The sequence below is a fragment of the Calidris pugnax genome, unplaced genomic scaffold (genome assembly GCF_001431845.1).
Source record: "Calidris pugnax isolate Ruff unplaced genomic scaffold, ASM143184v1 scaffold14, whole genome shotgun sequence".
Taxonomy (NCBI): domain Eukaryota; kingdom Metazoa; phylum Chordata; class Aves; order Charadriiformes; family Scolopacidae; genus Calidris; species Calidris pugnax.
The window spans coordinates 8462300-8489387 of NW_015090793.1; the positions used below are offsets into that span (position 1 = coordinate 8462300).

The window sequence follows — 27088 nt, forward strand, 5'->3', positions numbered from 1 at the left end:
GTTTTTTTTTTTTTATTTATTGTGAGAGTAGTTAAGCACTGGAAAAAGTTTCCCAGAGAGGTTGTGGAGTCTTCATCTTGCAGAAATTCATGACCAGAATGGACATGGTCCCATGCAATATGCTTTAGCTGATCTGAGCAGGGAGGCTGGACTAGATGTGCTTTCTCACCTCAGCTATTCTGTGAGTCCCAGCTCTTGAAAAGGACATTGATGATGGCAGCCAAAGATTTGTTCCTTTCGCAGTGTTCAAGGCAAGAAAATTTAGCATAGTTTATAGTCAGTTAATGGAAATTCTTCAGGACCTACATGTACAACGAAGAGTTTTGTGAGGCAGATTCTTCATGTTTTTAATTGGAGAAAGTGACAAAACACTTCCTCAATACATCACCTGGCTATAGTACTGAAAGAAACTGATGGTAAAATTGGATATTGATGGATGGGTAAGGGAGGGAAAAAACGTTCTGAGCCTCATGGAGTGGTAGAGAGTAAGGATTCTGTTTGTTTTTAATGTTTTCTCTAAATCAGAATTCAGGCCAGATGTGTGCAATGCGGACAGCACCAGCAGCATAGCTTCAGAATGATCCATGTTACTGTGTCAGTAGTGTGGAGAGGCCCTGGCTACCACTGCAAAGTATCTGCTTTCTTCAAGTACTGTGCAATCTGCAGGATTTCAAGAAAGCCTCAAAAATCCTCTATTTAGTTGCAATATGTTTCCAACACAACCATTTTAACAGGACAAACTGATTAGACGAATATTTAATAATCCTTATTCCCAGCACTATGGTACTAGCTATGTTCCACCACAAGTTTATTTTTATTTTGTATACAATAGGATACAATTTGGCTGAAAATGTTTTATACCAGCATTTCTTTTGGATGAGTTGATGTATATGAACAACAGAATGGCTTTATGAGGCAAACATATTTTGTCAATTTTGAACAACGGACAATATTGTCCCATTCCTTTGCCAAGAAGTATCTCCTGAAATCTGAAATGCTGTTGCCTACTGATACTGACAGATACCATAAGATAGAATCTGTGGATGGAAAAGTCATGTAAACATGGCAGCCATAGGGAAAAAATTGTGAAGGTCTTAGCAGTCAATTTTATTCAGTTAATGAGATAGAGCTGAGAAAAAAATGCTTCTCCAATTGAGTAGTCTCATACCGTATATAAAGCATGTTTCAAAATACTGATACTAGAAACAGACCTATGCTTGATGAACTCCAGATGATTCCACTGTTGTTAAAACAGAGAAAAAACCTCAGCATCTTCCCTCCTCCATCCCCTGCCCTTGCCAGAGGTAATCCAGAGATTCTTGCACTGTTAAAGTCATTATGACATATTTTGGAACTAGCAAAAATGAAAATGATTCATCTCATCTTTCCTATGATGTTTAAAAATGTATTTTGCAGTAGCTCTGAGTACACGGCAGCTAGAAAACTTTCAGCGATTCTTATAAATAAATATTGTAGGAAAAATCTTTGAAGTGGGAGATCATGAGTGAACACATCTGCTTAACAGAACTGAAAGCACAAGGGTCTGAGACCTTTCCCTCCCATTCTACAAAACAAAATTAAAAACAAAGATGTGCTTTGTTTTAATGTTTAACTCATAAACTTTTTGCATTGTTTTGCATTGTGTAGCAAAAGGAGTGTGTAGATAAACAAATGTCTCATTTCTCTTAGTAGCATAAGTATTCTGGTTCTTATTTATTGAAACAGCATAAATGCCATCTTTGATAGTAATATTCCCTTTTACTTTTGACTAAATAAAGTCTTAGGAGATAATGTTTAAAAAACCCCTTTGGTTCTTTAATTTTAGTAATGAGATAAAAAGTTGTGGGTACTACAGTTTAATCAGTTCAATTTAATATTCAAGAATCTGACCTTGCTTTACAAAGAGTCTTCTCTTGATCAAAAGGATGGAGCACATGAATTAAGAAGTCTTTTCCATCTTGAAATACTAGGATGCTCTGATTCATTCTATTCATAGCACAGCCTGAAATCTTTTTCTATTATTATCCAGTCAGTAATGCTGAAAAAACATCCTTAAGCCTAATGATCTTGTTCAGGTTATTTTTGAGTGGAGGAAGGGATGAAATAGACAAAACCAAAGAGAACTCAGACCTCAGTAAAGATTTTCCCTGTAGAGGAAATGAAAGAACTTTTCCTCCTTTCCCATACAAATGTGTCTCTTGTTCAAACAACATATAAATGCTAGATTGTTATAAGGTCTTGTATGTTACTACCTGCTAAGGAGCCTGTGACTAATGTTATTCACAGGAAGATGTCTCTTCCAAACTGGTAATGACCATGACCAAATCTAGAAGTTTCTGACCATGACCAAATCTAGAAGTTTCTGTGTATAGAAGTGGGTGAACTTCCACTGTTTTCTGAATATGGTATCAAATATGGAACTGTATAAGAGTGCTGTGGTGACTTAACTTTAGGGAGTGCCACACTTAAAGAAATGAAAAGGCTAATACATGCCAGATCAGTAAGAGCCACCTTTATCAACAGAAAAATTTTTAAACATTTAAAAATTGCTTACTATAAAAAATGGAACAGAGTTTAAAAGCTGCAAACAGATTTTAAGTAATCTTAACCCACTAATGACAATTGTATGATTTAGATATTCCAACATCTTAGCTAGTTTGTGAAACCAGCTGCCTTTTGTAATTGATGTTAAATTTGACATGTGTTGGAGACTGCTGGTGCTACATTTTCCCTACCAGAATCACTGATAGTAACTGCTCTAGGCACTTATGAGTTCAAAACTGGAATGATTGCAAAATGGAACAATTCAAGAAATTGCTCTTTTTTCAATTCTAGTGCTTGGGTGTTGGACATCACGTGATATTTCATGTCCTTGTCTTTTCCTCCTCTTCTTCAAGTCTTTCACAGGAAATATTTCTATTATATATCCTGATTAGATTATATATTTAGTTTTAATTTGCCTTTATTGTGACTATAACCTCTTTAAAACACTGTGGTATAATGTTAAAAAATATGTCATGAGAAATATGAAAGATACACATTTTAAAAGATTTGCAATATGTATTTTGGTCTATATATGTTTAAATAAAATGGACCTAAGTATGAAATTGCCAAGACTAAATAAGTTACTCCTTTCTGAGATTGTGTTAGATTTAAGGAACTCTGTCATACTGTTAAATTCCTATTATCTTCTAATACTCATCTAAACTTGTCGGCTCTTACCAAACATATTAATGAGTTTTTTCTGGCATTAAATATTAAGCATTAATATCAAGTAAATATAAAGAAAAATGGCATTTTAATGCATTTCTTAATAGTGCTTTACCTTTATGTTTCTTCCCAGTGGGTTATTATATGGGCCCTCAAGAAGGTCTCTGTATTTCCTACTTCTATAGTTTCATATTTTAGATAAAAAATCATAGTCAAGATAACTCTGTCAAGAACCTTTTCTTATGCCCATTAATACTAGTATTCTGTCAAAAGAGAGGTCAAGCTTAAATAATACAAGATGTTGCCATATTGGCATATAAAAAAATGAAAAAGTTGCATTTTTATTTCGGTTGGGAAGACGAGAAAAAAGAAAAACTGTGACAGAGTGTGTTTTGTAGCCCTGGCACAAATACTGTGCAAGATTTGCATATGAATTTTAGTGATGTATACAATTAATATTTAAGTGTTTGAAAATCTTTTAGATATTGCTAACATCCACATCAAATAGCTCCTGATTCAAGTCATTAACTGAAATCAGGTAAGCTTTGATTGTATGTACCACAGGTGAAATAAGTCCCCTGTCTATTATGAATTTCATTCTGGACCCCAGAAATGGCTTCTAATAAAAATTTAGTTAATTAAACGTACAGAAATCCCCCAAAATGTCAAAAATATTCCTGATGAACTGTTTGGATTGAATGGAGGTGTAAAAGGGCATGGTAAGCACTCAGAGGATCAGACAAGTTGTTAAACTCTTCAAACAGCTTCAGTCTAGCAAAAAGCATCAGCAGAAAGGAAAATACAGCAAACAAACAAATTAGCACCCGAAATGAAGCAAAGAGGTATCATGGAAAGTATCAGATCAATAAAATTATGAAGTTCTAGATAAAATCCTACTTCTACAGGCATGAAGGCAAAAGGGAAGAAGACTGGTATCTGTACAAGGACAGTGAGGGATTGAGGCAGGAAAATGAAGGAAAATAGGAAAAGGATGTCAGCAACATGTCATTATCTGGAAAAATACCTAAAATGCTGGGAAAGATATTTAAATAGAACTTTAATTTCAGGCCTCTATACTTACATGTACATCTATTTCTATATACATCTATACTGCAGTTAAAGGGATTCTCCAAAGCCGTTCACAAGTCTAGGCTACACGTCCAACTCAGTGACTTTTCAAATGTGACCCTCAATATGGACGCAGCATCAGGGAGCCTGCAGGCCCAGCCATCTAATACCCTGTTGGTACGGTGTCAGGTAATCTCTGCAAGCAGTGCTCCAAAGTGGTGGTTAGGTCCTTCATCATCCCAAGGTTATTGGTTTATGGTGAGGTGTTGAGTGTGGGGTTTAGTTGGTGGGTGCAGTGTTTTTGGTGGGCGTTTGGTGTGGTGTGTTTTGTATTTGTATTTGTTTGGTGGTTTTTTGTTGTTTTTTTTTTTGTGGTTGGACTTGATGATCTCAGAGGTCCCTTCCAACCACTAAGATTCTGTGATTCTGTGATTCTGTGATCTTTATTGGAAGTGGATCTAAGATCTCACTCTTTTAACAATACACACGTAAAGAGTATAAAGAATCAAGCAAGAAGCTAAAAAGGATTTCCCATTGCTGAGAAATCCAATACCCACATGCAACTTTGAATATATTAGAACAACTTAACTAGGGATAGAATTGTACAAGGGAGATGTCATTCCAGACTATATGACATTAAATCAGTAAAAGGATCAAACCAATAAATTAATACAAATTAATACAAAATAAATATTAATACCAACATAATTACATGGATAAGTAATTCAAAATGCAAGGGTTGAAACCATGAGAATCAAGAAGGGAAACAGGTGGCCTGAAATACAGGCATATTTGTCATGGTGCACATTATGTGGAAAACAGTGTGCAGAAAGACAGAAGGAAAAATGTACTATCTTTAGGAAATAAAGCACAATGTGTGGGAAAGAGAATCCCTTTATCCTCTAAAGTCGTGCTATCTCAGGAAGGAAAAAATAAATAACAATCATCAAGGCTGTAAAGATTGCTAGCAAAGGGAAGGACAGCTTCAGCGTAACTTTAGAAGACTAAGAGACGCTGAGTTTTCCAGAAGAATGCCTGTGATTCCGTTTCTATGTTTGCAACTATGTTGTTAGACCAATGACTAAATTCAATTGCCACTGGTTTATGGAGCCAGGCGCAATTTAATGCCAAGAACACCAGTAAACAGCAACATTAGACTGGAGAAGTGAGGCCAAGTGTTCATCTACAATAAACTCATTCAGAAGCCAGTGGACAAATACAGACTCTTGGTAAGAAGCCCACGAACCAACAGACAAGGAAACCAAGGAAATGGTACACCTAGAAGCAAGATGAAGCTAGAAATAGTTCCTCACATAGTCTGTAAAACTACAAGAACACAGAATGTCTTTAATGTTGCTGTAGTTAATAAAGATGCATGTAGCTGCTTACAAAAAAGCCATCATTTCAACCCTTGACATTTTCAGCACAGCTATCTAGAAATGGTGAGAAATCTTTCAAGTAATTTGTGAAATACTCCAAGCCCAGATATTTTAGAGAAAAAAGAAATCATTATCATGACTACAACCCTAAAATGGTACTGTCCTGCAGAGTGGAAGTGTAATTTTCAAGAGGAAATTGGGAAAAATACTCATCTAAAACTAGGAGGCCACAGATATTAATAATAGATAACTAGTATGCTCAGGAGATGCACCTGGAATAACTGTATAATTTGAGTTAGAGTCTTGTATTAGAGTCATTAACAAATGATTATAAAAAACCACTCCCGAATGTACCTGCATAGTTGAAATACATGTTTTTAGTATTTCTGTGCTGTGAGGTTAGAATAAAAGTTACTCAAAAGAAGCCACTTACGGTGGAAAATGGCGCTAGGCGCAATTTAATGCCAAGAACACCAGTAAACAGCAAACTTACGGTGGAAATATAGAGTAGGGCAAACTTGACAGGACATGGCGAGTGCAACAAAATATGAGATAATGTTGTTAATACTCTATAATGTCTCTGCAAGACTGAAAACCACAGTAGAACAGTGCCAGCCAACCAGAGGGCCTCACAAAAGGACCAGGAAGAGTCTTGGATATCACTTGGCTTTGTGCAGGAGAAATATAAAATATAATGTATATTAAGAACTACTAGGATACCACCACTTTGAAGACATAAATAACTGTGTGACTCCCACTAATAACAGCACAGACATGAAACCCTTTGAGGACTATCAGGTTGGGAGGATTGTGATGATGAAGTATATGCAGTGTCAATACGATTCACATCATCTACGTTCCAGTACCCTGTAGTCCTAACAACTTATCAAACACTTGAAAAAAGACACAGAAAAAACAGTATTTAAAAGGCAACAAAAGAAACTGTAAGGAGCCTGGATATACATCAAGAAGTCTTAGGCTGCAGGAGGCAGCTGGAAGTCAATATTTATGTGACTGAATTAATAGCTAAAGTTGTACCCCTGTTGTAATTAAAGCATTTATTTAGCTTTTAGTCTTTAGTCTTTATGTGATATTCATCAGCCTGTGGTCCGTAAATGAGGTTGGATTTTTTTTTCATTTTCCTTTGTAGAACTAAATATCTATCAGTATTCCAACAAGATGAACAGCTGATGGGGGCAGGGAGGTTTGGTTTGGTTTTGTTTTTTAAATTTTTGTTTGTTTGTTTGTTTGTTTGTTTGTTTGTTTGTTTGTTTGTTTGTTTGTTTGTTTGTTTGTTTATTTGTTTGGTTTTGGGTGTTGTTTTTTTTTGTAAGCCATGTTTTCAGACACTTTAGAAATTTTCCAGAACATGCTCCAGGCCATTCTATTGATATTTCCAATTCCTCAGAGGTCGTAAGAAGGGATTAACTGTTGGATGATATTCATATGAGAGACGATGAACACTAGAAGTTGAAGGCTTTGCATCATAGTAATCTGTGGAAATGTCATCTGAAGAGCTGAGATAATGTCTGAAATTTGCCAATGGGCAAGAATACTGTATCTAGGGATGTAAAAAAGATAGGGTTGAGCTTGATTATAAGAATTCAAGAAAGAAGGAATTGAATCTGAATAGAGAGACTTGTGGCTCCTTGGATTATGTCTCACAGGAGATAAGCACTTGCTGACCTTCAGTTCCTCAGTGCTCTTCTGTCCAGACTTCTAGTGTACTTGAATGTTTGTTTCTTGACCCTGAGCCCTAGCAAAGCAAAGAAGTTTAGAAATACTTGAATTGGATCTGTTGTTATGATGATCTTTTCATGAATAATTTTTTGGTGAGTTTACTGTAAATCTGGATGCTATTCATGAACTGCTAGTATTGCAGGGTACAGAGGAAAAAACACTGATTCTGTGAGAAGAGCAAATGGCAATGTGCTGTCCAGGGTAGGTTTTTATCTGCAGGACAAATATTTTGATAAGCTGCACAGTCTTGCAAGTCAAGAACTGAAGGTGGCTATTAAGGAAAACATTATGTTGAATTTCTGTTCCATGTACTCTATTATAGATAACTGTGGTCAGAAGACAATTCGCACAGGTAAAATAATATATTTATTTGGTTTTGGACACTGAGTCCCTAGAAGCATATAAGTGTGTCCAGTCAAACTAAGGCTAAACAGCTATGTGGGGAATTACAAGCAGTGTGGCATCAGATGCACATAACCATGCAGTCATGCCAATCATGCTTTTTTGAGCAAATATGTCTAAAATGGGATGCAGTACACTGAGGCCTTTTCTGGTGAGGCATAGGTTAAATAATATTTTCTGTATCTCTATGTGTTCTAACATGATGTTTATTATTATTTTACAACTGTATATTATTGACTCCTGCAAGATTTGTAGTCTGCAATAGCTCCTAAGATTTATTTCTGAAGACTTGCTACTTAACCAGTTCTTCTCCGTCTTACATTTCCTTACAGTTTACTTTGTTCATACACTTATTACTTTTTGCAAGCAGAGGTTTACTCTATTCCCAGTGCTGAAGCTTCTCTCTTCCAATGCTGGCTATTTTTTCCACATCTGAAAAAAACAGTATCTTGAGGCACTGGGCACTCAGTCACTCTTACATGGTAATGTGCAGAATAATGTACCTTGCAGCTCAAGATATTCAGAAGTTTTGGATCCTTTTTCTTTTGATATGAATTTAAGCAGGCTGTAATATTTTTCTCTCTTGTGTGTTGATGTTTCTGAGAAAGAATCTGAAACAAAATGAGACCTGGAATGTTTCCATTCTTTTTGCTGTGCTAAGGATGCATTTGGTTATGCACCAGAGGATTCATGAGGTTTCTGGTAGTGGGCACTACTTATCCTGCCCACCTTCTTTAGGGGAATTGATAAATATCTATTTTGGGAGAATACACTGTGTCCAAAAGTTAGAATTTTTTGTGTTAAATACCTTATACTCCAGACAGTTTTGTGTTTCTAGAAAAATCTTCTTTCTATTACCTCTGAGAAGTTTGGGTCTACTGGCAGTTGCAGGAAGATCCTCCTCTTCCACTTATTCTTCAGGACTACAATCTCTGAGTCTCCTATGTCTCTCCCTACCGTCATTCCAAAATATTCTCCAGGCTCAGCGTGGTCATTTGTCTTCATAGAAGTAGAAATCTGCTTCTCCTTCCTGGGAGCTTTTGCTGATCCAGTGTGTACAGGCAGGATAAGACAAACAGGTAGTCTCCCTTCCTGCTCAGTCACATCCTCCTTAATACTGTGTACTGCAGACACAGCAAACTATGGTCAAAGAAACCATTCAGCAGCATTTCTCACTCAGAGGCTACGTGTCTTTAACACAATATTTTGGTGTCTCAGAAGTTGGTGGGTTATTTCTCATCCAATCAATAAATTTGGCTTAGAGAGTACTGGTAGCAAGGAGGTAGATGCTCTATCTGATCTGTCTGATTCTAGATGAAGTACACCTCAAAGAAATACTCTGCTCTCCAGAGGCTTCCTATTTTTAGTCTATGTTTTTTATGTTGTCAGGGCTGTCTGACAGTGAAGATGAATCAGAAAATGTTTAGGTCATCAGTCCCACCACACTGCAGACATAAGGCAGGTGCAGAGACATGTCACCTCTCTCAAACTTTGAACACTTCAAAACAAGCCTGGCAACTAGCATTCTGTTAAAAACCACAGATGTCTAAGGAATGCCACTGCTCCTAGGGGAAAAAAAAAAAAAAAAAAAAAAAAAAAAAATAAACAAAGCCATCAATTGAGAATAACTTTCCTTGGGAAAATATGTTGGGATGGGCTCTCTTTTTGACAAAAGGAACTTTTGCTATTGACTATGTGTGCATCTCTGAAAATGTAATTTTCTTAATTGTAAAAACCTAAACCATAAAAGCTGAAAGTTAAATATTAAGCTCCTGAGGAAAAAAAAAAAAAAAAAAAAAAGACTTAACAAGAAAAGAAGCTGCTTGGTGCCTTTGTTGACCTTGTCTATAATCTGCTGTAGCTTGAAAAAGGTACGTGAGTCAGACCACCTGTCTTACAGTGATGGAATTGCAAGTTTCCAAACATAAATGATTCCCTTTACTAGGTTTTTCCTTCCAGTTATGACTTGGCCAGCTAGCACAGTTATGAAAGTACTAAACTGCATGTGCAAAAGCTGCTAAGAAGTGTTTAAATTAATTTTCTGACACTTAAATAAACCCCATATTTTTATACTGTTACATTGCCAGGGTCTCAGTAATGGTCTTATAGTGCATGCAGAAGAGGAAAAATTATTGTAATTTCTTTTTTTTTTCTCTAGGAGCTTTTAAGAGTTAATTACCTATGCACGAACTTTGTACTGAGGTGAGTGAAGTGTGACTGCAACTCTTCTCCTGGGGAATGAGGTTCAAATTATGTTGCAATTCAAATGAACTTCCTCCAAACTATAAGTAAAGCCTTAATCTTTGAAAATTATATGTCCAATATTGAGTACATAAATCAAAGTTATCTTATGTATTTGAGATTGCTTGTAACATAAATCTTTAACATTGATACCATCACTCACAGTAATATGTATGGGTTGTGTACTGGGTGCAGTCATTGAAGACATGAAGTATTTTTAGAATGTATGTACTTTTTACATTGGCTCTCTTAGTTATCTTTGTTCTTCTGGGCTGATACAGGGCACTGTAAAATGTTTCAGAGTGATGTACATTACAGAGAAACACCAATTGTCATAAAAACTACGTAGATTGATGCTTGAAGGCTTCAGCAAAAGCTGTGAAGAAAATGAATTTTCAGGTCACTGGATGCAGTCAGTGACACTGAGTCTGATTTCAAGTGGCCAAGATATAACTCAAAAACCTGGAGCAGCACCTATTAATCTGTTCAATTTAAATAAGTTCATTAATGGGCTATATCAATTTTTGAGTACACAGAGTACAGAAATCTTTATCTGAAGAATTTTGTGCAGCTAATACTTTTGATGCTCAGCTCAAAGTTTTGGCTCCTAGTCTTATGTTCAATTTTAGTTAGTTAAATTAGTTAGATTTTTAACTCTGGTTAGGAAAAAGAACAGGAAGTGGTTTCAGGACAAAGGAAAATTTCTATTCAGCTGAGTTGCAACACTTAAAGCCTTCCTTTTGCTAACAAGATTTTACTTTTTCCATTCTTCTATTGCACTACTCATTTTTTAAAATTGATCTACATTGTCAGGAACTTGTGGCCACCAGTAGGTGGATGCCAGTTCCAAACTCCGCCAAAGCCCTGCTCTTACCACCCTGGGTCCTTCAGAGCTGGGCTGGACCTGTTGGCTGATGTCCCAGCCTGGCCTTAGCTTGTCCCTGTACCCGGGGAGACATGTGATGCACTGGCCTTGGGGATGCCCCCAGCTGCCCCCCAGCCTTCCCTGCTCCCTGGCATTGGGATGACCCCTGATACGTTGGCCCCCATGGAGACCCTCTACTGCTCTTGGTGCTCAGCCCAAGGGATCTGCTGGCTCCATTGCAGCCCGCCATCCATTATTTCGTAACTAAAATCTGAGGCAGAGGTGTTAATTTTAGTTGTACACCAAATAAATATTCACCAGTTACACAGTTATGTGCTGCTATGAATCTTAATGTCTATCTCTGTAAAGAAAGGCTTTTGTAACCTGTATGTTTTAAGATATAAACTATGGAGTAGATTGATAAGAAAATTGTAGCTTTGAAATTGCTTAGCAGGTGGAAAGTAATACTTGAGTAAATAAGTGCTTTACTGGTCTTCTACGAGACATTAGTCTGACCATTTTCTAAGAGATTTTGAAAGTAAATCCTATTGCGTGTTTGCTATTCATACAAAAAAAAAAGTTGCCAGTTTATAAAACCTTTCTGAATATTTACATATGTTTCATTTAATCATCTGGGGCCATCATTTTTACCAGTAAGATACAGAAAGGTAAAATTCTATTGAACTTATACAAGTCTATTATTGCTTCAGAAACCAATTGTGGTAAATTTCTGTATTATTGTCACTCTTTAGAGTGTTGTTACTCTTTAGAGAAAGCAGCAGAGCATTTTATTTACAGTTGTTTGCATGTCTGGACCTAAATGAAGCCCTGCCTTTTCAAGACCCATTGAAATGGTGCTGAGCACTCCACAATTAATAGCCCTGGCACAATGAATCCTCCAAGGAGACCAAATGTAAGAGGAGGGAATTTCCATTTCTATCCTTAAGAACTTGTCTGTATTTGGATTTATTTCTAGATACCTTTGGAAAGCAAGAATACATAGGATGCAATGTTTTGAGGGAGGAATATTTAATAGGTAAACAAATAGCTTTATTTTTATGTCCATTCACAGCATCACGAATTTTAGCATTAAGGACTGTTACTTATCCTTTCATTGTTCATCCTGAAGATATTTTTTTGATTCTAAGTCTACCCTGTCCAGAGGAGATCCTTGGAAAATATGGATCCTGGCTTTCAGCATTTATCTGTAGACTTTCAATGACTGGGTGCAGTACCAGGACAACCAAGGGTTGCAACTCTCCCTGAAGCCACACTGTCAAGACTTCTATTGCAGGCAATGTAATAAATCCCATAAAATATTGTTGGCTGCCAGAGTATTATAGTCTTCTTTCAGGAATTATGCACACTTTAAGACAGTATCAAAGTATTTTTCCACTTATGGAACAGTCTCCTTCTCATCTGAGGATCTCAGTGTGCTTTAAAGACACTAATTGAAGACAGGGATAAATCTGAAATAAGCCTAAATGCATTTGAACTTAACACAGTTATATTTTTTACTAGATTTAGCCTTGCTATAGAATGGTATCAAGTTTGTTTCACAGAATATGTGTTTTATGAAGTGTATTGACCAGTATTGATAATATTTTCATTCTCTCTGGAAGCCGTCTAATGCTCTTCATGCTATTTTTTTCTCCCTATATATAGAACTACTATGTATAGATATATTTCTCCCTATATATAGAATATTCTAGGAAATGAACTCAAATTTGGGAAAGAACAGGCTTCAAAAAGATCATTGAATTTGCTCAATTAAAAATAAGTAAGTGGTATTTGACTAACATCCAACATGATCTTTGATATAGAAGGATTTTCTTAAGAAGGAAGAAATTATATTTCAAGAGACTATTAAAGGAACACTGTGTCCCATTTCAGTATTGATAGCATACAAATACTTTTTATAGCTGTTAAATCTTGGCAAATATTAGAATAGTTACAATACAGCTTATTGTTCAGTGTATTGCATGCTTACTACTTGAAGATGGTACTTGAATTTAGTGTTTAAGTGTCTGCAAAAGTATGTGATACCAAAGTATATATATATACATATATATATTTCATCTAATGGAAGACTACATAACAATACCCAATAGCTGGTGACCAGTAGAGTTCAAATTTAGGGTGAGAGGTACGGTTTTCCAGGGAAGCATGGAACATATATAGGCATCACCATGCAGAAAGTCAGAGCCCTGTGTGTACAAGTGAGAAGAATAGATGAAGACAACAGTTTCCTGGTAGAGGAAAATAGTTTCCATTGGACCTCATGCCATAATAAAATGGCTCATTTATATACTGCAAGGAAGCATATAAATATAATACATATATATATATATAGGATATATATATATCCAGTATATATATATAATGGAATCACATTTTAAAAATAGTTAGGGTAGAATTACTTTCAATGAACTTTGGAACCCAATGGTCAGATGTTTAAGTTTCACCTGGTTACTTTAAACTCCCTTTGTAGTCAATAGGGAGAAACAGAACTGGACTGTGAGAGAGCCTTGCGTTTATATGCCCATATTAAAATAAAATGAAAAAACTTCTGCTTCTCTAACAAATCAGAGTCGAAGAGGTGTTTTTGGTGACCAGCCAGGAGTTATGATGTTAACTCTAAAATGATTACATTAGGCTATATAACTAGATTTCTGATTCTTTTGCTTTTTACACACTTTCAAAAATTAGTTCTTATCATTATCTTATTAATAGAGCATATGCATACTGAGAAATGACTTGGAATTTTATTCATAACAATCTGAAACTGCCTTTTTAATTAGTTCATCAAGTTCTGGTGTTTGAGGTTTGTGTTTATTTGCTCATTTCTACATAAAGATTAATAGTTTATATTATGTATAAAATTTTGTAAATGGTTTCTCTTACTGTAATAACAAATGTCATCACCAATGCCTTACACTTCAGTAACTGGCTGAATATTTGAAAAAAAGGATAGAACATATCTACAAATATTTATAAAATATACTTTATACATAGAAGCTATGGGGAATAATAGACACTTATTCGTGTTTTTGGAGCAGGCTTGAGAAGATACATATTTGGCAAGCTTCAGAGTAATTTGAGAAGAGGAAATCATACACTGTTATCTTGTTCCTTCCCTTTTCTGGTTTTATACAATCCAGGAGATGAGGCTCTTTTTACCAATTGAAACTACCATTATTTGAAATTTAGTTAGTGTTTTGCTTTTAAACAAACCTGTAGCCTTGTAGTATGGATTTTTATTTCATCTTTTTCCTATTTCATGCTGCTAGTATTTGAGTGTGAACTTCTAAACTGAGCATAGCTTTAATTTATACAGTCATTTTGGAAAGCAGAATACCTTGCTTACATCAAATAAAACGCATTCATGTAAGCTTAAAAAATTAGACATTGCACAGCAGGTCTTTGTCCGTAGCCTATTTCTAAAATATCTCAATCAGAAATTGCCTTTGGACATGTGAATATTTCTCTAGCATTATGCAGTTGTGGAAGAAATATTTAACTAGTGCTGGGAGCAGACCGGAGTTCAGAACTTCTCTGTCCTAAACTTCAGTTACTCCCTTGCTCCAGGCATGTATGACAGAGACAGTGGTTAATGCTTGATATAATAAATTTGCATGACACATTAAATTTAAATGATACATTAAAATAATTCTCCAACCACTAGATAGAGAATCATACTTGTCTTAGTCCCAGTGAATCTTGCATTGTTTGATTGAATATCTTTCGACAAGAAAGATGAAGAATACTAGACTAGCCAGGAATTTGTGATTATGGCCCTCATTTAGGCATTTAGGATGTGTGAGTTATGGTTGTGCTTTTCCTCAGGCTTGCATGGAGATGTGAACTTGTGGCTCCAGCACCATCCCTAATCAATTATTGTAACATTTTGTGACAATTAAATATTTATAGGGTTTACACAATTCTGCAGTTTTTAGTATTTTTAATCATTGTCAGTGTTTTATTGCTGCTAGTCCACAACCGGACATGAACACTACAGTTCCATATAAGAAGTTATATACATACATGCACACACATCTATATTTATATGTGTATATGAGTGTAGAGTTATGCAATATGAGCATCATAATAGATTTTGAATTATTTTCTACATCCTTGTGCTTGAAACTACGTGTTTACTCACCAATTTTTGAACAACTGCTAAGCATTACAAAAGAATTGTTAGTACTCTGATCATAATAACACAAGGATCCTCTGTCCAGAATAAAAAAAAAAAACTTTGATATAGGAAGGGTATATGAAAACCTAGAAGATTTATTTCACTTGATATCAGCAGTTAATTTTCTCTGAAAGAAACTTACAATTTCTATATTCTATGTCCCTTTAAAGTCTTTCACATCACCTTTACCTTTGACTCAAATTGTTATATACCATGTATGCTTTTTGCCTCCCTGTCTCTCATTCCTTTTCCCTAAAGATAGATAATTAACATAAAATTAATTCTAATATAGACTGAAAACATTAACAGCCTTATTGGAATTTTGCATTAAAAAGAAAAAGTTTTAAAATAATTTTTTATCACAGAGAACAATACAATAATGAATTCCAATACGGATCATTTGCTTACTCAAAATACTTCCAAGACATTACTTATGTCTTTATTGTTGTAGTGTGAAATAGCAATCTTCTATATTAATAAACAGTTAAAAGTCAGTGCACACTAAGAAATCTATGGATAAAATTATATAAAGAAGGTCCTTTTGTTTGTGCATGTGAATATTCTTTCTGTCAAGGAACACTGGGAAGTCTGAATTCAAATAAATCTTAATTCAAGTCTTTCTTGCTTTTCCCATTTTTTCCCCAAAATCTTATATTGAAATGCTCATCTGCTCCTAGTGAATCCTCTAAGACTGTAAACTTTTCCTAAAGGTCCAATACCTTTCCATCTACCCCATAAATTACAACTCCCTTGTAATGAGTTAGTGTTATAATGAAGACTCACTGGCAATGCCGTGTATTTTAATAGACAAATTACTCTAAATTAAGCTCTAACCATCTGTTCCATTTTCATTTATGACTCTAAAAAGAACATATTTTAAAATTATATCATTTAAAAATAATGTAAATGATTGAAGTCTGCAGTAAGGCTTCTGCATATTTGTTCATTCAGTGTAGCATACTTATGGTAATAGTGATGTTTCTTCCTTGCTCCAGGCATGTATGAAGGAGAAAGTGGTTAATGCTTGATACAATAAATTTGCAGTTATTATGACGCATTAAGTATGTCAAAAAAGATATTTTACTCCTGGAGAGTTAAACTGAATGTAAATCTCTGTATTGGAGCATCCTGATGGGATACCTGGAGGCAAAGCTTTAGCTAATTCTACAACTTGTAGGGGGTTAAGGATATCAGAGACATTAAATGCTGACAACTGTAGTAGTTTTAATATGCTGGGGAAATGGAGCTATTCCATATCACTTTCTGTATTTGTTAACAGTTATGCCACCACCAGGGATCTCACTAGGATTTATAGAGAATGAACATTTTGATAGCTATTTAGAGGAAAAATAGTAATTTTTTTTCTCCTGCAGACTCATTCAGTAGTAAATTGTGGTACAAATTGATAGAGCAGCAAGGAAGAGAGTAGAAAAAACATGGTATTCTTAAAGGATGCAACTGAAAGTCCAAGTAAATCCCTTTTCCTCCCATCATCTCTCTGCTGTGCCTGTGTCCGATGTGTTTTAAAACTGTGGCATTCAATACTTATATTGATTTCTTAAGTGAGATAACTTCATTATTGTTGAATTTGACTTCAAAATAAGCATCAACAATCTAAGAACATTTATCTTTGACTTCATGTCAAAGACTGTTGCATGGTCCGATGACTGTTGCATTTGGCTGGGAAGCCACCTGTGGAAGGGGCTGAGAGAAGTAATACTTGCCACGCAGAGACACCATTTCTCCTCTGAGATTGGTTCTGACCTTACTAAAACATAAAACAAGATCAGCTGAAACTAAGAACTGAATCTGACCTGCAGCCTGCCACCATATTCAGCTAAAAGACGGCATCAGTCTCACCAGTTTTCAGTTTAAAAGGTAGAAATTTCGCTTGGGCTAAATTATCAGGCTGCCTCTAGAGAGAGCGAGACAGGGTTGTTTCTTCTGTGTGTTTTTAAACCAGATGCATTTCCTTTTGGAAATGGCACTGTCTATGGAGACAGCCTGTTTGACTGAGGCTGGCCAGATGCTACGCTGCTAGCTGAAGTTAGACAAGAAGAATGCCAAAGTTAGCATTTACTCATAGCACTCCATTTAACGTCTCCTTTTCAATCATTTATAGAATGACATCAATGATTATAAAGGGAACATCTGCTGATGGCTTTAGGAGGTATTAAGTTTGGAATGACTAATTTAGTCATATAATTAACAGAAATATGGTTTGTTTGGCAGAATAGGAAAAACACACTATAGAGATACTGATGATAATTGTGAAGGCCAGTAATAGAAATCAAAATGTATCACTTTAGCATATTACATGTCTGAGTCTGTAATTCCAAGTAAGTGCCTCTTAAAACCAGATGCTCCCTCTGCAATATTTGATGTGTATTTATAATGGATGGACAAAGGAGATATTACATCTTTTGTTATCATCAAACGCCAAGGTCAAATTTGGAAGTAAGCAATAGTTTCAGAGTTTTAATTATATACAAAATAATTCTGTTTAATTCCTGCAGAAGTGTGTCTGACTTTTGGGGATTTTCTAGAAGGTAGAATTTTAAAATTGGCCACATTTTTTCATGTGTAAGCAGATATAAATTTAAAGTATGTTTTATTTTAATCTCGTAAATATTAGGAACATAATTCAGATCTCTGGTTGGGCTGAGGGTGTACTGGAAGGATAATAATAGGATGTATCTGGTTAGTTTTCACACTCTAGCATAATGAAACTTTAACAAAGACGTTCTTCTCTAGAATATTAATCCCTGGAATTACAAGATATATTAATACAGGACAAAAAGTGATTTTTCTTTATCTAAATAAAAAACATATTGACCTTTTGTTATTTAAATTATTATTTTTTTTCCAGTCTTCTGAATTTATTATTTTCCAATTTGCTCATTTATTATTTAATATATAATTTAATTCCATTCCATTCAAATTTATAAACTCTCCTTGTAACACTGAGCACTTTCCAGTTTACAGTTAAGAGCTGTGATTAAGACTGTTTATCTGTGGTTCATTCTTTTCCACTTTCCACCCCAGTGCTTGTAGCATTTTGGTTTGCCAGGCATTTAAAATTTATTTTATTTCATGTTTTTTAATTAGGAAAAAATGCTAAGAAATGAATCTTGCATTTGGGAGAAGAAAGGAAGAAACCTTCCCTCCCCTTAGTTTTCAGAACTTCCCCGTAGATTATTTTTTTTTTTTTGCCAGTTATTTTGGTTCTGCAAAAAACCTTTTTTTCAATGTCATGGAACTCCCACTTTTGGCTATTTCTGACTGTCTGGTACTGCTCAACTCATCCCAAGAGGAATGGATTCGTGAGCAAAGCAAAAGTGAGGAGTTGAAAGTTCATGATAAATTAATGTTTTTATATTATTCCATAATTATTCTGTGAGTATTACTGCTATCTAGATGAAATCTTTTGGTATACTTGTGTACATATTCGAAATAATTACATGGCAAATTTTTTCCTCTCTGTGAGCTGAACGTGTGCTCGTACAGTTTTTTATTATACAGGCTTTCCTGGTGAAAAGGAGACTGGAAAAGTGCATTACAAAGGGAGAAAAAGGAAATCAGACATTTTCAAAATTACTGAAAAGTTATACTTTTCTTTTCTAGAATTTGGTTCACTAGCAGTGGTTTAACCATGTAACTTAATACATATTTTTTCTTTAGTGAAAGTTTTTAACAGAAGAGAAACCAAGTATAATTTTCTTTCTGTCTAAATTTTCCATTTGTATTTAGGAGGTGATAAGTTTGGGGCTATAGTGGCTATTACTGTTTCTTTCTGTGCCCTTTGAGAGCTCAAACTATGAAATGAAGCCAAAGCTGCAGCTGCAGCTGCAAATATGCACTTTTTTTTAATGAGAAACATCTTGCTGTTTTCCCCTTCCCTGTAGTAAAATTTTGCATAAGATGAAAAATAACACATCATGTTACAAGTAGGCCACAATCTATTAACATTTAATATTGTAGTGATAAAATTGAATACAGGTATAACAGATTTTTCATCAATTTTGTTTTTTGCACATATTATCACATATGTACCATTGCATATAGTATGAAGCATTTAGAAGGAAAATTACCTTTATTTTGTATTTTTTTAAGTTAAGTTCTTATTCTTCAGTTTTATATTAATATTTTCAATTGATAGCAATTCTATCCACAAGCATCATCCTGATATAAAATTTTGGTACTATTTCATGTAATACTTTTATATAAAGAAAGCTTACATTCAGTGTGCTGCCATGTCAGCTTCATACTTCTACAGTTTTATTAAATCTAACATTAATCTGTTGAAGGGGTAATGATTTATTGTGTATGGAAATTCCACAATAGCCTATTTTGCTTTGACAGCTGTATTTATTCCAGTGAATTAATTAATGGGAATCCCAGTTGTTAAGATGATTTTCTGATGTGTCGACAAAACCCAAAGAAATAGCTGACAACTACACACTTTGGTTTCAGGAAGGAAAAATGGTTTCTTTCCTTTCTCCCCCCCCTGCTATTCAGGTATGGAATACAGGGACTGTCCATTGGAAAGAAGAATGATTCCAGGCAAATCTTTCCATTTCACTTTAAAATCCATTTTTATAATAGTTCCTTTTTAAGATTTGTCTATAATGTGGCTAAATGAAAAAAATCCCCACAAAGAGTTGAAGCTAAAATAATTCTATTATTTTCTTAGCTGAGTTACTTCCCACAGTGAATTAGGCAATGTGATTAAAGTGATTAATTTTCTTTCATAGTCTCCTTTAAATAGCAATGTATGATCTGAGATGTAGAAATCTTTAATCTAGCAGTTAGAGGCATAACAAGATATAACTATGGCTAAAAGCGGAAGTCAGAAACATTTAAACTGGCAATTAAATGTAACTTTTAAAAACAGGACGAATCTGACCTTATTTTCGAGCATCTCACTACTTTGAGGGCAATTAGTAATTGACATTCCTTCCCAAGAAAAGTGACACATTCACCATAATTTTGAATTTTGAAATCAAAATTAGATGCCTTTGAAAAAAATATTCTGTAACCCAGTCAAAAATGAAGACCGATAATGTTGATTTATGGTAAAAAGAAAAAATAACAATTTCCTAATATGAAATAGCAAGAAATTATTTGGTTCATGTTATTTACAATCTGGATAATAAGATTATAGTGGATTCTTCTGGTCTTAACAGTCTGTGGATCTACAAAAAGCTGTTCAAATAATACATGATATGAGTAGAAGCAGAACATTTTTAAACGAAGGATGACATTAAGGAGACAGTCTGGTTTAGCAATTAGTGCATGGATTCACTAGTCAGAAATTCTACATTCTATTCCCATATCTGACGTTGATTAGCAAGTCACATTAGGACTTATTATCAAAAGTCAGATATGCAGCTGATCATCTAATTAAGATCATCATGCTATTAGCATAACTGCATTTGCAAATCATGCATGCAGAGCTTTAGCCTTTGTTTAACCTTGATCTGTGATATGAAAGCGGACTTCTTATTCCATGATTTGAGCAGCTCATAATGTTTAATGTATTTATCCTCATCAGATTCCGTCAAACTGGGTATTATTATTTATCCCCATTTTAAGAAAGTGGAGCTGCAGCATAAAAATATAAGGTTCTGATTTTCAAAGATATGTAGGCATTTAAAGATGCAGATAAACAAATAATGAAATTTTCATAAGTCCCAAAGAATATCATATCCCTAAGTCCTATTTACATTTTAATGACATTTTAAGTGCCTAAATCACTTTAGAATTTGGTTCTGCATCTTGTGAGGCTCTATGGAGTCTAAGTCCAAATATAAATCCTGTCCACATTAGCAAGTAGCACAGATCAATACAAGCAGATTAATGAAATGAAACAGTCTGTACTACGGGTCTGGCATTTGCACATTTCTGGGGGCTTTAATGCTGGGCCAGTTCTAGACGAGCTGTGGGCTGAATGCATGTCAAAGCTCACCTCCTACTCACTTTCATTCAAAAATCCAGTTTGCATGGGGCTCCAAGACAAGTCCATAATACGGATGAAAGCATGGTAAATGGAAATGATCAGGAAATCTTTTTAAAAAGAACACACCTGAGCTAAAAAATTGTTGTAGACTTACTCTGTGAATCTTAGAATCAAACCAATGAATATATAAGTAATGGGATTCCTGTCTTCAAATGTGGAGAATATTGATGTCTTTGTTTGAAAAGTTAATATTAATAAACAGATTTGGTAAGATTGTTTAGTAGTAGCTGACTGAAAAGCTGGATAGAAACAGTTAAAACTAACTTGAGAAGGGTTATACTTGATTTATGGAAGGTTAGCCAACTTAACAAAACAAAATACTTAGCACCTGTCCAACTTAGAAAATATTGCTGTATTTTTGTATTATTTTAGTAAATATTCCGAATCTCTCTTGGCCAAGTTTGTGAAAGAAAGCAATAATTTTCCGTCCACTGCATTGCTCTCACATTTTCATGAATTTTCCATATGATGAGAGAATGAAGGAAGAAATGTCTCATTTCAATGTTACTAAGTATATGAGTAAAATGAAAAACATTTATGAAATTAAATGCATTTCCACACAATAAGGTAAAAGAGATTAAAATTTCAAAGAACAAATATGTTTGAGAGTTTCAGGTAGGTAAATATTTCAAAATATTACTAAATCCACTAACAGCTGTGTCATTCTTTGGAATGAATTAATTTTGTCACTCTTATATTTTCCAGAGAAATGTCATGGACAAATAAGAGGTGCTTTATGAACTGGTATTTCTAACTAATTACTTTAATTTTTCCAAACTATGACATTAACTTTTATCACTGTACATGTGAAAAAAAAGCACAAAGCAGCCCATGTGGCAACTGCAGATGTACAAGATTTTCTAAGCTATCTAAATTTCTTCCCTTTTATTCTCGTGCTTTGGTAATGCTGACATACTTAAGTAATAAATACACATGAGCATTACTCAAGAGAGGTCAGCAAAAGAATGCTGGAAAAAAAAAGCAGCTTCGTTGTTAGCCTAATAGCCTTTTCATGCCCTGAAATATTACATCAGCATTAAAATACAGGATGTAAACAACAGATATTGAAAACACCCAGATGAATTGAATAGGGTCAGAGGTTAGTAATGCAACATGAAAAATCTATATGGATTTTAGATGAAAAAGTTAAGTTTCTTGTATCTGGATTTTATGTCTTTATATATATATATTCAGCACCCCAGTTAGAAGATAACTATGGTTAGTTTTGAGCATTTTCTTGCCATATTCCTGAGTGAAAAGATGTCTTAATCCACATCCTTTCCCTATCTTTAACTTTAACTTTAACTTTAACTTTCAGTCTAACTGAAAACTTAGAGCCTTGATGACTTTTACCAAATACTGTGAATGATTCTAGAGAGCTTTTTTTCAGTCTAGAAAATATACTTCTAGAGATTTTCCAGATGTTACTGCCAAAAGGATTTGTGATACCTTAATACGTCCCTTCAGAATCTGCTAGTCCAATGGATAAATTGGAGGAGGTGGGTTTATAAAAGCATACTACTCTTTTCTCTCAGTACTGTATATGCAAAAAACCTTAGCTGTCCTTTTAGTATAAGCACTACCACGCTTATAACATATTTCCATTTACATCATTAGTATAGCTTGGCAGGTAATTTACAGGGTCCGAGTCTAATGCTCCACATTACACTGTATAAGAAAATATTTTAAACTAAATATAGATAAAGTTTTCCTTTATAATTGGTGAGAATACTCACAGTTTACTTTTGATAATTTTACAACATGTACGAATTATTCTCATGGTGTCTCTTCCCTTCCAGCTTTACATTTGTGAAGGCTTCCAGATTTGGGAGCAAGATTATTATTTTTTTTTTTAATTACTCTATTTCTATTTATTAGCCATATTGACTCTTCTGCTATGCAGAAGGCTACTTAGCAACCGCAAAGATTTCTAGACTGCTTATCTATGAACCTGTTATTTTGGATGCAGTCAAAAAATTTTAAATTTAAAGGAACACATATAATTTTTGTGTTCTTCTAACACAGACATCTGTTCTAGTTTCTCTAGAGAAATACTGTCTCCCTTTTCTGAATACTGAACAGGTAGCTCAAAAGGTGGGACTGTGTTCTCTGTTCTCCATTCTGATCTCTGAAACTTCTGTTTTGGAAATAGGAAGACTGGGAAGTGCACAGACCTTACAAAAATTTACTTATTGTGGGTCTCTTAACACCTGGAAAATGGAAGGCTACTTAGCAACCGCAAAGATTTCTAGACTGCTTATCTATGAACCTGTTATTTTGGATGCAGTCAAAAAATTTTAAATTTAAAGGAACACATATAATTTTTGTGTTCTTCTAACACAGACATCTGTTCTAGTTTCTCTAGAGAAATACTGTCTCCCTTTTCTGAATACTGAACAGGTAGCTCAAAAGGTGGGACTGTGTTCTCTGTTCTCCATTCTGATCTCTGAAACTTCTGTTTTGGAAATAGGAAGACTGGGAAGTGCACAGACCTTACAAAAATTTACTTATGGGGATTTTTTTAACTTTTGATAAAGAGTCTTTATCTCTTCAGAATTGTAAACAGCTAATGAATGGTTGTTATTTCAAAACTTGGAGTTGGAAATCTGTTTCATTAAAGGCTGCTACAATCTGACATATATCCTAAATGCTATCAATGGCTTCATAACAGCAGTACTGTAATGGGTTTTAGTGAGAAATCACTATCAATGGCATTTGGAAAATCTCTGTAGAAAAATACACCATCTTTGACATTTTGGGCATGAACATGAATGACTTGGTGTCTGCCAAGGCATTTGCTATGATAGGTTAAAAAATAGTAGGGTGGAATGGATTTTCAAGGGAACTTCAAAAAGAATTTGCAATGTATCTGAGAAACTTCAGTCTTTCTATGAGAAAATGCTGTGAAGACATGATGAACTTAATTTACCTGTTGAATTTGAAGACAACAAGAAACACATGGCAACATGAAGCAGTGAGCAGTAGGGTATGGACTGACATACACACAGGCCATGGTGAATCCCAGCAGTGGCAACACCTTTCATGATTAAGCAAAAATGAAGCTCTTAAACTGCAGAAAAGGAGGATTGGAATTCCTCAGTTTTGTGTAGATTACCCTACCTGTCGAAATCTGCAAGAGTCAATAAATGCTGCTGAAAAGAAGAGCTTACAAAAAAGGTGAAGTATGGTTATGGGAGAACCAATTGTATTTATTACCAAAGGGGTTCACTTCCTATTTCTTGTTTATTTTCTCCACTAGGATCCAACAGTGGCACATCATAGAGACTGTCCCTGCTTCAGGTGAGAACTTCAACTCATAATAATGTCACTTTCCTACAAAAACCTACATTCAGTAATAGCCACCTCTTTCACTGGGTAGAAGTGAAAGTTTCTTTTCCAGAAGTAAAAAATTTCTAATGTTATGCTTTGTTTTTCATCTGCACAGATTGAAATTAATCTTGTATTTTATTATTTTAGGATTTTATCTTGGATTTTCTTTTTCCTTCTTGTTTGTTTTAAAAGGGTGTGACAGAAGAGCAGTGAGAAAGGCTGCCTCTGCTTTTCCTGGCTGTGTCAGTCTGTGTCAGGTGGGCAGGGGGAGGGAAAGGAGGACATTACAATGTCTGCATGCAGACTGAAAGACTCCTGACAAAGCACATGTCTTGCTTGCTGCAAAGGAGGTGATCTACAGCCAAGTCTCAGAGGTCAAGGAGAGGATACATTCCTAGAGACCCAGAGGGAGATTGTGTGAAGGTTGCAGCAACCCAGGAAGGCAGTGCAAATTGCTGGACTCCAGAGCATCTGGAAGGAGAGACTCATTCTGAAAGGAAATAGAAAACAGGGGAAAGATTTGTTTTCAAAACTTTTATTCATCTGCATCACCCAGAAGATCTGCATTTGCTCTATTTTAAGGGGTTGTCTGTGCTCTAAGAAAACACAGAGATTAGAATTACTTTAGTGTTTTGGGGGATGCTCATTCTACAGATAAGATTGGTTACTACTACCTCAAGGCTCAGACCTCCTCAGAGTCATATCAAAACCTCATAAAGGCAAATGTTTATATATAAGCTTTCTGGGACGGAGGGCCTTTCTTCCTTATTTGGAAATGACTACAGAAATATTAGTAAATTATCCCTGGCGTAATTTACTTGTGCAGAGAGGAGAAGGAGATAAATAGCTAGTATAATGCACTAGAAACCATAGAAAAATAAGCTTGCTGTTTAAACTCCTGAAGTTGACCTAATTAGTGAGGACAACTAGTCTCTAGTTAGTACAAGAGATTTAAGAGTAAACTCTAACACTCTTTTCTGTTTCCCTCAATGTTTGCCTGCTTTTCTATCTCTAGATGATAAAATCAAACATTTCAGCTTTCCAGGAATCACCTATCACATAAGAGACACTGCAAACAAAGTATATGAATTAATAGACATGTGGTCCCCCATACAGTGAGCCAAGGCCTCTGCTGTCCTATATCCTCAAGCAATCCTAATACAATCCAGGAAAATAAATGCATAAGCTATAGGACCCAACGATCAACAAAAGACACTGATACCTCTGTAAACTGAGCATAGTGTTATGCATTTTTGAACCTCCTTACCTTCCTGTTTTGGGATAATTGGCAGTGTTACTGAACATGAACTGCAATTCAGATGCCACATGCTTTGCAGAACATTTTAACTTACATCCAACCTGCAGGGTTTCTACTGAGCAAAGCTGCACCACACTTTGCCTTGTGAATATCTGTTATATTACACCAGGTAGATGAGATGCCAATGGATTGGTGTAAGAGAGTAATGGCTGGCAATAAGTATAATTCTCATTGTCTGATTTGCCATATTTGATAGGACTTTGTTGAGGTGTTCAGCAAAGAAAGTGTGCAAATAATTTCATGCTGTGGAATTATGGGACTCCTATGGTAATATTTTGGGGTTTGTGATATAACATGTCCAGACTTACCTTAAAAAATTATTATGCAGTTCACAGTAGATTTTACAAACAGTTGTTTTCAGAAATATGTACTTTTATTTTATTATGGTGGGAAAAAAGCAGGTCAGACACTATTGTTATCACTGTAAGCATGTGTAAAGGTAGCTTCTTATGCTAAGAATTGGGAAAGATCTACTGACCTGCAAATGCAGGGACATGACTATTTATATCAGTTTTTATAACACAGGGATAATTATTAAAGGAAAAGTATTGATATTGTTGCTGGGCATGATCCAAAGTTTGGCAGTAGACTGCTTATCTATGAACCTGTTATTTTGGATGCAGTCAAAAAATTTTAAATTTAAAGGAACACATATAATTTTTGTGTTCTTCTAACACAGACATCTGTTCTAGTTTCTCTAGAGAAATACTGTCTCCCTTTTCTGAATACTGAACAGGTAGCTCAAAAGGTGGGACTGTGTTCTCTGTTCTCCATTCTGATCTCTGAAACTTCTGTTTTGGAAATAGGAAGACTGGGAAGTGCACAGACCTTACAAAAATTTACTTATGGGGATTTTTTTAACTTTTGATAAAGAGTCTTTATCTCTTCAGAATTGTAAACAGCTAATGAATGGTTGTTATTTCAAAACTTGGAGTTGGAAATCTGTTTCATTAAAGGCTGCTACAATCTGACATATATCCTAAATGCTATCAATGGCTTCATAACAGCAGTACTGTAATGGGTTTTAGTGAGAAATCACTATCAATGGCATTTGGAAAATCTCTGTAGAAAAATACACCATCTTTGACATTTTGGGCATGAACATGAATGACTTGGTGTCTGCCAAGGCATTTGCTATGATAGGTTAAAAAATAGTAGGGTGGAATGGATTTTCAAGGGAACTTCAAAAAGAATTTGCAATGTATCTGAGAAACTTCAGTCTTTCTATGAGAAAATGCTGTGAAGACATGATGAACTTAATTTACCTGTTGAATTTGAAGACAACAAGAAACACATGGCAACATGAAGCAGTGAGCAG

At 35.0% G+C, this 27088-nt stretch overlaps 1 protein-coding gene across 4 annotated transcripts in view; it reads left to right on the top strand.

Moving 5' to 3' along the window:
* SPON2 (spondin 2, extracellular matrix protein) overlaps positions 1–27088 on the top strand; it is a 55815-nt gene that overhangs the window by 10829 nt on the left and 17898 nt on the right. The window contains exons 1-2 of one of the 4 annotated variants that reach the window (XM_014936104.1): positions 9966–10001; positions 24382–24422. The exons of 1 other annotated variant lie outside the window; for it this stretch is intronic. In XM_014936104.1, coding sequence (XP_014791590.1) covers positions 9981–10001; positions 24382–24422 — 62 coding nt within the window. In that variant the 5' untranslated portion in view covers positions 9966–9980. Of the gene's footprint in view, positions 1–9965; positions 10002–11788; positions 11819–18336; positions 18442–24381; positions 24423–27088 lie in introns of those variants that run through there. 2 more of the 4 variants (XM_014936103.1, XM_014936100.1) reach the window with 2 other exon arrangements.